Source organism: Platichthys flesus, chromosome 23 (genome assembly GCF_949316205.1).
Source record: "Platichthys flesus chromosome 23, fPlaFle2.1, whole genome shotgun sequence".
Classification (NCBI taxonomy): domain Eukaryota; kingdom Metazoa; phylum Chordata; class Actinopteri; order Pleuronectiformes; family Pleuronectidae; genus Platichthys; species Platichthys flesus.
The window spans coordinates 12,190,231-12,202,859 of NC_084967.1; the positions used below are offsets into that span (position 1 = coordinate 12,190,231).

The following is a 12,629-nucleotide window of genomic DNA, read 5'->3' on the forward strand; positions in this document are numbered from 1 at the left end:
ACATCCTTTTTAGGTTTTGACTGCTGGTTTTGACTGCTGGTTTAAACTGCGTCTCACGTGGGAGTTGCATGCTTACACTTCACTAAATCAAGTCTCAATATTTGTCATTTGTTGAATTTCTTCTTTCATTGCCCATTTGTTTTCCTCTGTTTTGAGGAGGTGACAGATCATTTTGTAGCACAGGAGCTTTCTCCTTTAAAGCAACATTCTTTATTGCCCACCAGCAGGGCTAATTATTGCATGTATTATTTCAAATCATCTGTTGAGGCCTTGGACGCACACATGTTTTAATAGAACAATGTCAGTGTTTCTAACTTTTTATTTTCCATGATTCATTCATACTTTTCTATGTCTGTTTTTTGGTTTGAATCCATTTGCTGTGTTTTGGTTTGTTGTGTGTTACTTGCCTCTGCTTGTATTTATAATTGAAACTTTTTTACTTTTTTACTCCCTTTGATGATGAGATGTCAACCTCAATGGGACCTATCTGGCAAAATAAAGGGATGGATAAATAAATAGATAAATAAATACTTTTTATAAATTAAGTAGCATCCAGATATCTTAGCTCAGCGCAGTGATTGAAAACAGGAGGAAAAAGTATATTCTGGCTCTGACCAGCACATCTAAAGCTCCCTAATTATCATATTAATCCCTTTAATTTCTTATTTGTTTGGTTTAATCCAAAGCTGATCTAAAAACACAAAAACCTGATTGTGAAAACAACAAGTTGCAGTTTTAAGGAGGTTTGTGTTTTGGACTGTTTCTCAAGGTTTTTCCCTGAAAGCTCCAGAGGTTGCAGCAAGAGGCTAACAGTTTACCCCTGTTTCCAGTCTTTATGCTAAGCTAAGCTAACAGGCGTCTGTCTGTGAGCCTATATTTAGTGGATTACTTTGTCAATGATGTTAATCTTCTCTCAAAAAGCCTCGTTCAGACATGAAGTGAAGCAAATTTCCACCTGGTGTCATTCACATGAGCATCTGCCTTGGTTTATTCAAAGAATTATCCAATGACATGGTTTGTTATGTTTTGTTTTGTTTTACGAATAATAATAACACTCCAGGTAATTTCTCATGTGCAACTCATCGGGCAAAACCAACCAAAGGAACCTTGTTATTAAGAGATTTCCTTTCTCTTTCAGGCCACACCAAGCGACTAATGGTAATTTCCCTCCTGCTATTTACTCCGGAAACACTGCAGCTTCACCCCTGCAGATAAACATCACACAGGAAACAGATAATCACAGCTGGAGGCACCATGAAGGCCCTGCCGGTACAAAAAAATAGCTCGCTGGTGGTATTAATATCAACGTCTGCACTCAACAAACTGATTTGTGGAAACACACGTAAGGTCACCCTTTTAATTCTGCCGTTCAGGAAGATCAGAAATAGAACTTTGCCCCGGAAAAACGAGGGGGCTTGATCATTTGTTTGGGTTTGACGCTGTGTTAAGACGGATGAGTTAATGAGAGTTTGTTATTTTTACATTTACTGTAAAACCACAGGACTCTTAAGTGGCTAAATAGGGATGTTCACTGTTTTAGAAAGAGATTAAATCAAATGAAAACAGATGCAATAAAAGATAGTGAAATACTTTAAACATGAAGTGTGGCAGCTTCTGATACAACTTTATAGTTTATTATAAATTCTGATGTGGTGGAGTCTGGCTTTTCCAGATAAACCAAAGAATAAATGCTTAAAGATTCCAAACTTTCCCCTTCACTCTCCCATTAAACATTAAAGTTATGTTGTATGCACTGTGGCAGGAAATGTTTTACAGTGTGTTGTGATTACACTAGCCTCAGTGGCAGTTAAATCACAGCTCAAAGATTTATATTCTTATTATTTTTCCAATAGCGTAAATTCCGTAACCAAATCCAAACACTGTTTATAAGGAAACAAAGCATTATAGTTGGATTCCAGTCACATTAGAGGTTGGAGTTGTTCTTTCTATGAGTTCTCCGGCCACTTTCTGTGTCTTGAGTCATAAGTTGATAGAATCATCATTTGATAGATATCAATCTGGATGAAATTACACCGGAATGGGCTCGATTAATGGAAAATATGAATCACACGGCCAAGTCTGCTCCTTCAACATTGAAAACAACAGTTTACCATTCTCCTGCTTGAGGCTCAGTGTCAAACATGTTTGAGCATAGAGCAGTCTGCATGTCCCAGTGCGACTGGTGTGGGACATTTTTCTGTCCACGCACTGATAACAGCGATTCTAATCTAATCAACCAAATCCCTTCTTTCTCACAACCAGGGCATCTGGCAGAGAATCCCGGGGCCGATCATTGGCGTGATGATGGCTGCCTCCCCTCTGATGGCTGTGTGCCCAGTCCCCCAAAATAAATCCCAGTTTGTGCTGAATAGAGACAGTGAAAACAGGACAGCAGGATGATGAAGATACTCAGATGGAAGACGTTAGGACAGTGGAGATAGAAGTCAAGGTGGATTTGTGGAGTTTATGCAAACAGGAGCTTTCGCCCCGGTGCTTCCTCACATTTAACAAACCACCATTGAAACCAGCTCATTTCTTCCTCCCACTCATCTTTTCCCTCATTTCCAAGCCGGAGATGCTGGAGAAAACCTCCCGCTTCCCTTCCAAATTTTACCCCTTTGATTATTTTGAGCTCATGGGTTGAGTCAGTTTCCCCCTTTCACAATAAAAGAGGGCATTCTTTGACGTTCACCAGCTGCGAACTCAAAGAGTTCATTGGACGAAGTTTCAAGGGGAAAGGCCACGCCAACGCAGCTCCCTTCCTGTTCGTGCAGCCGGAGGAACCTTGAGATGGTTTCTCAAGTTAGGTTGAGGAACAGGAGCTTTCGAGCGAAGGGCCCTGGTGTTTGATGTCCTCCCTTCACTTCCCCCCCACCACATCTCACTCCCGCCTTGCAGTGGATCTGAGGTGGGATCGCCCCGCACGACTTCCCTGCATGCACTCCTCCTGTCCTCCCGGCCTTCATCACATCCCGTCACTTCTTTCCTCCTGTCGTCTGCAGAGCGCAAAGTCAGGAAATCGTCGTTTACGCACTCCTGGAAACAGATTTGTCATATTTCTCCCCTGCGCGTTTGTTTGTGTGCGCTGACAGTCGGCCTTCTATCATCTTGACCTTCCTTGCGGGCACATGAGTGAGGCTGTGCCAGGATGTGTGTGTTTTATATATACATACAGTAGTGTCCAAACATTCGTGCCGGCATCGAGGAGAGGACAGGTCGACAGGACTTCACTCACTCTGCCACAACACAACCCAGCAGCATTTATAACTCGGTTGCGTTCGTGTCAAACTGGTTTTGGTGGCCAAGCCGAGCTGTCAGAGTGAAACACTGTGGTGGATCCGAACACGATCCAGACACGGCAGAGACATTCACCATCTGTCTTTACCGAGATAAAAATAAAAACTCAGGGACACGGTTTCCTATGGATGGGCTGCAGATGTGCAGGCTGCTGCAGAGGCGGTGGAGGATGTGATACGGGGACATGCTTAGTGCCGGCGGTGCACACTGGGAAAGTGAATTCTGTGTTTCATTTGGTTCGAGATCGTCTCCATCATTTTGTAAAGACATTTAATTACCCTGCACGCGAGCAAAGCCTGAAGCAGGGTGTTGATCGATCCTGCTTGTCTGAGTGTGCGTTTGCAAGTGTGTATTAAAGGTTCAGTGTGCAGAATTTAGTGACATCTAGTGGTGAAAATGCATGTTGCAGCTGAACGCCCCTCACCTCACCGTCCCCTTCCAAACATAACAGAGAACCCGTTATGTCTTCGGTTGTCAGAGAAACTCAAAAGATGTTTAGTTTGTCCAGTCTGGGCTACTGTAAAAAACATGGCAGCCACCGTAGAGAGGACCAAGCCTGATGTTAATATAAAGTATTTCAATATATAAGGCCCATTCTAGGATAAACAACAATTTGTACAATTTAGATTAAACACACAAGTGAAACTAGGATTATTATGTATTCAATTACTGCCACTAGACGCCTTTGACCCAAATCTTACACACTGAACCCTTTAATATAAGAACTATGAGAAATGAGAAATACTCATTCGTCTAAGTGTAACTCCCACATGCTTGAACAATATGAACGCAAGAACTCTCTTTTCTCTCAAGCATGTAAGAAGAACTTGATTTATTAAATGAGAAAAGACCGAGCAGAACAGAGCTGAAGATTAAACAGGGATCCAGGATCTGTCTACGGTCTTTATCGAGCTGCCTCTGGTCTGGGAGCCTGGAAATTGAGTTTCCAGACATGTCAGCGGACTGGATCCAAGTCTCCCTGAAGTCCCACGACGCTCCCCCCGTCCCAGGATGCTCCTTAAGAACCAGTGTTTTCTCAGGAGTCACTCAAACGCAAAGACAAAAGGCCGGGACGGACATAATTCAATCAAACAGAGCGGACGGGTTTCCCAGGTGCGGTAAGACCATGTGTTTTTGTGTGTTGTCCTCGAGGACCGGGACCCGAAAATACTTGACATTTGTTGCTCGTCAAAAAACAGTTGATGAAATAAAACAAAACAAGATGTCGCAGACGGTGAATAAATTACACAATTTGGAACAGTCAAGTATAAAATATAATCAGTGATCATAAAATCGAACCCCCCTTCTCATCGGCTCGTGATTCTGTCATCGCGGCTCTTCAGCCCGATGACGCCGTAGCATCTCGGCGACAGCAGCGGATCGAAGAGCTGCACCAGCGCCGAGAGGGAGACGCTCTCCTGCCGCACAAACAGAGACACACAAACACGTCCAGAACACAACGGAATTAGAAACACATGGAACGCAAAACATTTGTCAGCTTCTCCTCCCAGTTTGGCTTTGTGACCCCTGGCATCTTGCCTGCTTGTGTGATGATGCTCTTACTAATAAAGAGTTCTCTATTGAATCTGCAGAGAATAAAACATCTGTACAAATATTTTGTCAGGAGGACTCGTGCGTGAAACAAGTTTGTCTTTTCTGGATGGCTACAAATTGACTAGGTGATGTAAAGCCAGGTTTGAAATACACTTATGTGGATCGCCCCCTGGTGGCAGGTGACAGTATAGGTCATACATTCACGTTCAGGTATATTTTTCTGTCCTGAATTCTTTTTTCTTTTAGTTGTTTTATGTTAATATAAATGGGTGACATATCATGACTGACAGCTGTGATTGGTCCAGCATGTGTATCGGCTCTGGCTCCAAAAAGAGATGGCGGCGCCCATATCCGGGATATTTTGGCTTCATTTTGTCGCCATAGGGGGAAGTAGAGATGCGTCGTCCATGTTTCTTTATGGCCAGACATGTCCTTGCCGTTTAGCCACGTGATTTCGTGGAAGACCAGATTTACAAAATCGTTCACATACTTGCTGTTACTGGGACATTCCACTAGAGGGGACGCCTGTATAGCAACTTTGGGATTTACATTCTGCAGATAAAAACATGGCGGCACTGGAGGTCATGTGCTGCCCTTACACTGCCCCTACTGTCCGTGTGTGTACTGCATCTTGCATCTTGTAGCATTACCAAACAGACGCGGGACAATGCAAAGTTTTTCTCCGGTCTAATGCTGCACTTCTGCTGCGTCCTAATGATGTTATCACCATGTGAAGAGAAGGAAAAAGCCTGTTAGTGTGACTGGGGAGCGCTCGTCTTGTCATCGCTCCGGTTCAACACACGACGAGCTGCTTCTGTCATGTTGCACATTCTTGGAGGAGTTTGGTTTATAAGTGAAACCAGATCGAAACAAGCACTGGTTCCAAGTTTGGGTGGACGCGCGAGTAACTTCGTCTGAGTGCAAGTGAAAGGAGCATTAGATGATGTGACTTTCGTACAGTGCACTGCCAGATGACAGCTACCCCCCCCCCCACCCCCACCCCCAGCTGCATTCCCTTAACTCTCACACTGACGTCGTTTTCCAACTCGTAAATAAACTGCAAGAGCAAAATAGAATTCATGAAATTCAGCTACGGCTTTTGTTTTTTTGGGGGGGGCAGAGAGATTGTCAGAGGCTGTGTGGTTTCCTGAGGGTGGAGTCAAGCTGCAGGTAACTGATCGATTGGTTTGACTTTAATTATTCAAGTGTGTATATTGTAAGGTGTCTTTGGGTTTCTAGAAAAGCGCTGCAAAATAAAATGTATTATTAATATTTAACTATATTAAGATGGTGATGGAATATCAGGATAATGCTTTGATGCTATTTATTATATTGTATAATATTTTCCCTGTTTCTCTCTATTACCATGTAGCTGTGGTGTCACAATAATATATGTCAGAGCTGATGTTTTAAAGTCAGATGTTCCGTACACTAGTATGACCACAACATATCAAGTACAAGTACATGTATAAACACGTATATTTATTTATCTTTCCGGCCCCCACCTCCTCAGACTCATCCAGGATTTAAGTCCATGATAATATGAATATTCAGTGTGAACACATTGAGTGATTTTACCTGTTCTTTCATAAAACACAGACGATCCAGGAGAATCAGACCCTCGATGCACGGGGCCAGCGTCACCTTCAACTGCACGACAGGAAGACGGGAGAAGAAGATTCATTCATCTACATGAAATAAACACGAGTGCTTTTCACAGTAAAGTTTTAAAGTGGATGACATAGCAGGTGTAGGTGGGCGTGCGAACCAAATATGGTCGATAAACCAAGATGGCGCCGTACAAAATGCCCTTGCATCTCCAAAAACTAGAGACGGGCCTCACCATGTTAAAGGCGTCCATCTCGCCCATGCGTGGCCTGTGTGTGTCGTGGTAACCCTGGATGACGTCATCCGAGAGCTGAGGAACAAGAGAAGGGTAGAGATATTGTGAATAAGAGAGTGAAGAAGAACGAGAGGAAGCACCTCAAACTTCTTGTTAGCAGCCTGATACGAATTTGTTGACTGTGATATTTTCCGGCCCCGACCTTTGATTCGTCCAGCTCCAGTCGGCGTAGAGCTCGACGAACGTAGTCCACGAAGGATTTAGCCTTGGAGTAAACTTTCCCCACTCGCTTCTCACTGTGGAACAAACACACATGTGAACACACGGCCATTCCTGAGTCCCTGAACATCTCATTTCCTGTGTTCTTCACCGTTAAACACGTATACAGGACCAAACTGTGATGAATAGACGCAGCCTGGAGGAAACAAATGGGTATTCGATTCCCGACCTGATGTTGGTCATTAAACTGAAGGTCACGGAGCAGTGGGGACCGGTGGCTTTTAGGAATCTCTCATCAAGTCTGCATCGATAAGAGCTAATTGGAATCTGCGACACGTTTACCTCAATCGTTCGTTTAAGGGAGGAGATCGACGAGCGTCCTCCAACAGATCTGGATTCAGATCTGCACGGAAATGTCCCTTAATTCTCCTGCTCATTTACCAACAGCAAATGAGCAGGAAAGCTTAATTTGTATAAGAAGCAAAGAGCGGCTCATTATCCTCGTTTAGTTATAAAATGTTTATCAGAATCTCCAAGAACCCAAAATAATGTTTTCAAACTGATTGTTTTTTGAGTCACCAGTCGAAAACCCAAAGACAACCAATATTTAATGTAGAAAGATAAAAGAAGAAGACAAAATTTAATGTGGAAACAATATTTTCACCTTTGCTTTTCTAGAAATTATTAAGTCCCCCACTTTTGTTCCAGAATGAAATTTCTCGATAGCTGCTGGACACTTTGTCTTTTAAGTACATTTTTTACATTTAGTACAAGGAAAGGTGAATCCTAGCTGTGATGATCCCCTGACCTTTCCTCTAGCGCCACCATGAGGATGACTTTTGTCAGTTTGAGTTTTTAAATAAACCAGAAACAAAAAGATAATATACTGGGCAGTATGTTCCTGCCTGTTACCTTTTATAGGAGCTGTAGTGATCCCTCAGAATAACGTGAAGAACCGCTCGGTAGAACAGAGACTCCAACTGAATCTGGAGAAAAGGTCGGATGTTACTTTTACTCCGCGTGATGCCCTTTGCTGTATTTTTCAAAATAAAAGCTTATCATCCCCTCCAGACCCATCCAACACGTGTAACGAATTCTCGATAAGCATTTCTGACATTTTCCGAGCCCAGGCCTAGTTTTTTCAGATTCTGACCCCGACTCCAGAAAAGTAATCAATCCTCGGCGTGATTGCATTAATATTTATAATATTCCATATGAACGTGTGTGAGCGTATCGTGTGTCAGCTGTGGCCTGGAGCTCGGCGTTCCGCAGCCCACCACAGACTGGGAACAATGGCAGAATTAATGGGCTGATTGTTTGAACGCAGGCCGGAGATTAACGGCGCTGATAACCGAGACGTGAAGGATTGCGAACCCTCCCGTGTTTGATGGATTTGTTTTGATGGGTGCGAAGACATTTAACTCCCATTCGTTTACAATGATGACTGCTGGGTTTTTGATATTGATTACCCACAGTGTGCATTCCGTACTCACCCCCTGGCCGAGTGAGACCCTCTCCAGCGCCTGTGTGTTGCCAGAAAAACGATATGAAGCGTTAATATGAGCTAAAAACCACCCGGACACAAATACCATTCCCTGCTGTTTGCAGTCGGTTCATTCACTTGAATTCAGGCTCCTGTTACGGAGCCACAGAAAACAGTCGCTGCTTCGTGTTTGTGTTGCGAAGATGCCGCTGTGCACTTTTTTTGCGGCGGCGCTCAAACTCACCAAACACGCAGACATCCTGGCGTTCCTGCCGCAGAAGCAGGACTGGCCGCGGAGGTACCGACTCAGAGGGAAACCACACGCACTGTGCAAACACTCTGTGAGGACGAGAACACACGGGAATCACAACTGAATAATCCTGTTGCAATCAGTGGATATGGATTTGAAATGTCTGCCAGGGGAAGGTAGAGTTAGTTTTAAATTATGTTGATGAAGAATCCATCTTCTGCTTCTTCATTTTCTGGATCGTCTTTATAGATTTGACTTGAATGACTATGCAGGCACCGGGTTCTTATATTGAATCTGCACCAAATTACACACTCATAAATATCTGTCTAGTAAACATGCCGGATTTTATTTGTTATTAAAAAACGGTCATCTGTTTTCAGAGAAATCAATAAATGGAAGATTTAAACCATAACACATCCTCCCAGCAAGTTCCATGAGAATCTGTCCAGCTAACAAACAAATACAGACAAAACCTGCTCAGTTCAAATTTTTTGCCCAGTTACACGAAATCACACACACATAAAGACAGACAGACACACACACACACACACGCACACGCACAGAGCTTCCTAATGGGAGCGCAGTGTGTGTGTGTCTGCCTGACGCCCTGCCATCCTTCTCATGTCACTTCTAAAAAGGGTCAGTGACCGGGGCCGAGACGCGGTGAGTCCAGAGGGACGCGGGTCAAAGGAAGCACTAATAACATGTGCAGCTGGGGCCGCTCATGAAAACTGCTCCGGACACGCTAACATGGAGGCGGCTGGGTCAGCTCCCCCCCCCCCCCTTCAAGCCGACACATGGCGCACTGACACAGGCCCTTAGCGGTAATTGAAGCAGACAAGCCTTTCCTCAGCCTGACGTGTAGATTACAGCCCGTACATGAGGCTGTTTATAATAACCGGCCCCGTGCTGACCATGGAGAGCCCATCTGAAGTGGCCGTGTGCATGCACTGCAATCAAAAATACAAATATTTCTCATGTCCCACTTGAGAGTGCGGATGTGAGACGCCTGGACCGTCTCGTCTGTGAGCAGTTGTGAGTAAATACGATGAGATCGGACACAGAGTTCGGACGTCATCTTCACAATGTACCATCGGAGGAATCGCCTCATTGCCCGAAAGATCAGATTGTGCAAATATGCAACCGCCTTCTATAACGATGCCTTTCAGCTTTTCAGCTCCTTGCTGGGGCTGAGGCGGGCCACCACACGAGCTGGCCCGCATCCCAGACTGCACTGCAACACGGGAGAGAGAGTGTGAGAGCATGTGTGTGTGTGTGAACGCCTTTTGTTCCTCTCTATAAAAGATGTGTTTCGAGAAACAAGCACTGAGAGGAGTGTTTCCAATCAGCTGTCATGAGATCATGAGAACCCCCCCCCGATGACGCCAGGGTCGCTGCTAAGAAGCGATGACTCTATAATGGCTCAAACTGGGACATTTCTGAACTTCTCCAGCCACGAGGGAAACTGGGGGGTTGAGTGTTCAGGCCTTCAGTGGAACTGTGTCTGAGGATGGAGGAGAGTCATTGAAAAACAAGTAGAGAGATAGTGTTGATACAAGAGAAGAGTTTGTATGTAAAAAGGTTTTTAGGAAATTATGGCTGAAATTATGAAACGCTGGAATCCTCAATCAATCAGGGATGTTTCCCGGGGGAAAGTTCCTGCTGTCGAGATGCAGCTCTGAGTATGTGTGTGTGTGTGTGTGTGTGTGTGTGTGTTTACTGGTGTGTGTGGTTACCCTGTGCGTCCGGGTCAAACTCCTCAGACAGCAGGTGATAGCAGCAGCCCACGCTGCAGACTGCCGCCAGCTCCGGTTTGGCCACAAACATCCGCAGGGTGCTGGGAGCCAGGTCGCCGCACGTGTGCAGGCCGACCACGACGGCGTCCTCCAGGGTCGGAGAACGCACGCAGGGAAAGAAGAGAAGGGAAGAAGCAGAGGAGAGGAAGGAGATCGATGGTGAACTTTATTGATGGTGACGCGCCTGCACATTTGGCGCGGCGGTCGCCTCCCACACTCGCCGCGGTGATGCGAACTCCAGCTGCGGTGACAGACGTGTAATTTCAGGAGCTGCCCGGCCCTCCTGTCGGCACCGTCACCCGACACGCGCTAAATCTGTTTCCAACATTTTACTTTTTGGACTCGTTTAGTGTCTGCTCACCTCCAGCTCGTCGATGAGCTCCCGCAGCTCCGTGTCGGCGGTGACGTAGGACGTGAGGGGAGAAAAGACGGTGGCGGCGCCCTCGCCTCTGTTCAGGGCCTTCCTCTCCAGGTTGTCCCTCTTCCTCCTCTCCCTCTCCTCCTCGCTCAGCTGGCCGGGGGGAACTCTGGGGGATGGTGCCTCTATCACGTCCACTGACAGGGCGCTAAGGAAGAGCTCATCGGTTGCTGGGTTTGTTGTGGGGCTGACATCTGATAAAACATTTAAAACCTTCTCCTCCTCGTCCTGTGACACGGTTCCTCCTGCAGCACCACATGGAACTCCCCTGTCTCCAATCGCTCCAGGTTTTCTTTCCACTCCTAACTCCTCCGGGGGGGAATGCGCGGCCTCTCTGACGTCCCTCGCCGCCTTGCTGTGCCTCTGGTAGACTCTGGAGAACTTCTTCAGCTTCCTGTTCCTCTCCTGGGCTCCGTGGGTGTTGGTGCTGGAGGAGTCGATGCCGTAGACCCGGAGACCGTACCGCAGCGACAGGAAGGAACTCAGGTAGCCCTTCCCCGAGCCCACATCTATCACCTGGGAGGGAAGGGGAAAAGATGGGAGGAGAAATTCATTCCTAAATCTTGGTTGTGAGACTAAACTCCCAGTTTACAGTTGTTTGACTTTACCTGTTTGACTCCGCAGCGCTGGGCCAAACAGGCCACCACCTCAGACATGGCCTGGACCTCATGAGACTTTTTGGAGTTCATGAACTCTTCAGTTTCCAGCTCAGCACCTGGAGCATCACAGCATCAGAAAAGTTCAACATATTCACATGTAATGTTCTTTTAGTCCCAGATCCATCCTGGGTGTGTTCATACCTTCGTCGCTCCTTCCTGTCTCTGCCGGTGCAGCGCCCCCCTCAGGCCCGGCCCCTCTGAGGCCCTGCAGCAGCTCCTCCCTGCTCCAGCACACTCCGAGGCCTGGGAGCGAGTGGGCCCTGGCCGCCTGCAGGAGTTCATGGATGTCGACCAGGCGATTTGTTTCACAGCAGAATCCAAATGTGGTCCTGGGCTGATCTGTTTGGGAAGAAAGGCACAGGAACATCAGCAAAGTTACACAAACTGGATTTAACAATGTAGATAAATTACTAATTGATTAATTGTTTTTGCACCTTTAGCCTTGCATCCAAAAAGTGTCTGTAAATATAATAACCTTTAATAGAAATAATTTCAAAATGATCATTTAATAATATTTACTTAAATATTAAATTAAATATTGTATCAAATGATTAATAAATAAGACAGAAATGTATAATAGAAGCATCATTGGAAATTGCTTCTCACAATTTTACTCTACAAACTTTTTAAATCAAATCAATGTTTTGCCACAGATGTATTGACCTTTAGCTTTGGGCTCTGGCTCCCCCTGCTGGCCACTGCTGGAGCTGACGGCAGACAGGACCTCTTCCGGCGTCAGGGCCACGAAGCGCGTCCACACGTCGCGCGTGTAAAAGTCCACAGTGTGCGCGTTGGCGATGCTCAGAGTCACCGACAGGAAGCGCGTGACTCCGTGGATCCTCTGCTCGATGTCAGAGAGGCTCAGAGTGGAGCCCCACATGTTCGATTCCCAGCGAACTGTCGCGTGGGAGAAGTCGTCCGCTGATGACGTGGGTGCAGACATTATCAATCGAAAATGGTGTTTGATTATTTCCCCTAAGGAAACAAGAAACTAAAACATGAATAACACAGCATTTTAATTTATTTACAAAGCACTTATTGTAAACCTCCTGCTTGTCTCATATGTCTTTTTAAAGGTTCGGTGTGTAGAGTTGAATGACATCTAGTGGT

At 45.7% G+C, this 12,629-nt stretch overlaps 1 protein-coding gene across 1 annotated transcript; it reads right to left on the bottom strand.

Annotated features, from left to right (window-relative positions):
* Nucleotides 1-4,114: 4,114 nt before the first annotated feature.
* Nucleotides 4,115-12,440, bottom strand: mettl25 (methyltransferase like 25). The gene is made up of 12 exons (XM_062382790.1): nt 12,183-12,440; nt 11,661-11,858; nt 11,469-11,575; nt 10,804-11,376; nt 10,383-10,530; nt 8,641-8,735; nt 8,407-8,436; nt 7,826-7,899; nt 6,897-6,990; nt 6,695-6,769; nt 6,430-6,501; nt 4,115-4,715 (listed from the first exon to the last, which is right to left on the bottom strand). The coding sequence occupies exons 1-12, from the start codon at nt 12,397-12,399 to the stop codon at nt 4,605-4,607; spliced, it is 1,794 nt and encodes a 597-aa protein (XP_062238774.1). The 5' UTR covers nt 12,400-12,440; the 3' UTR covers nt 4,115-4,604.
* Between the last annotated feature and the right edge of the window lie 189 nt (nt 12,441-12,629).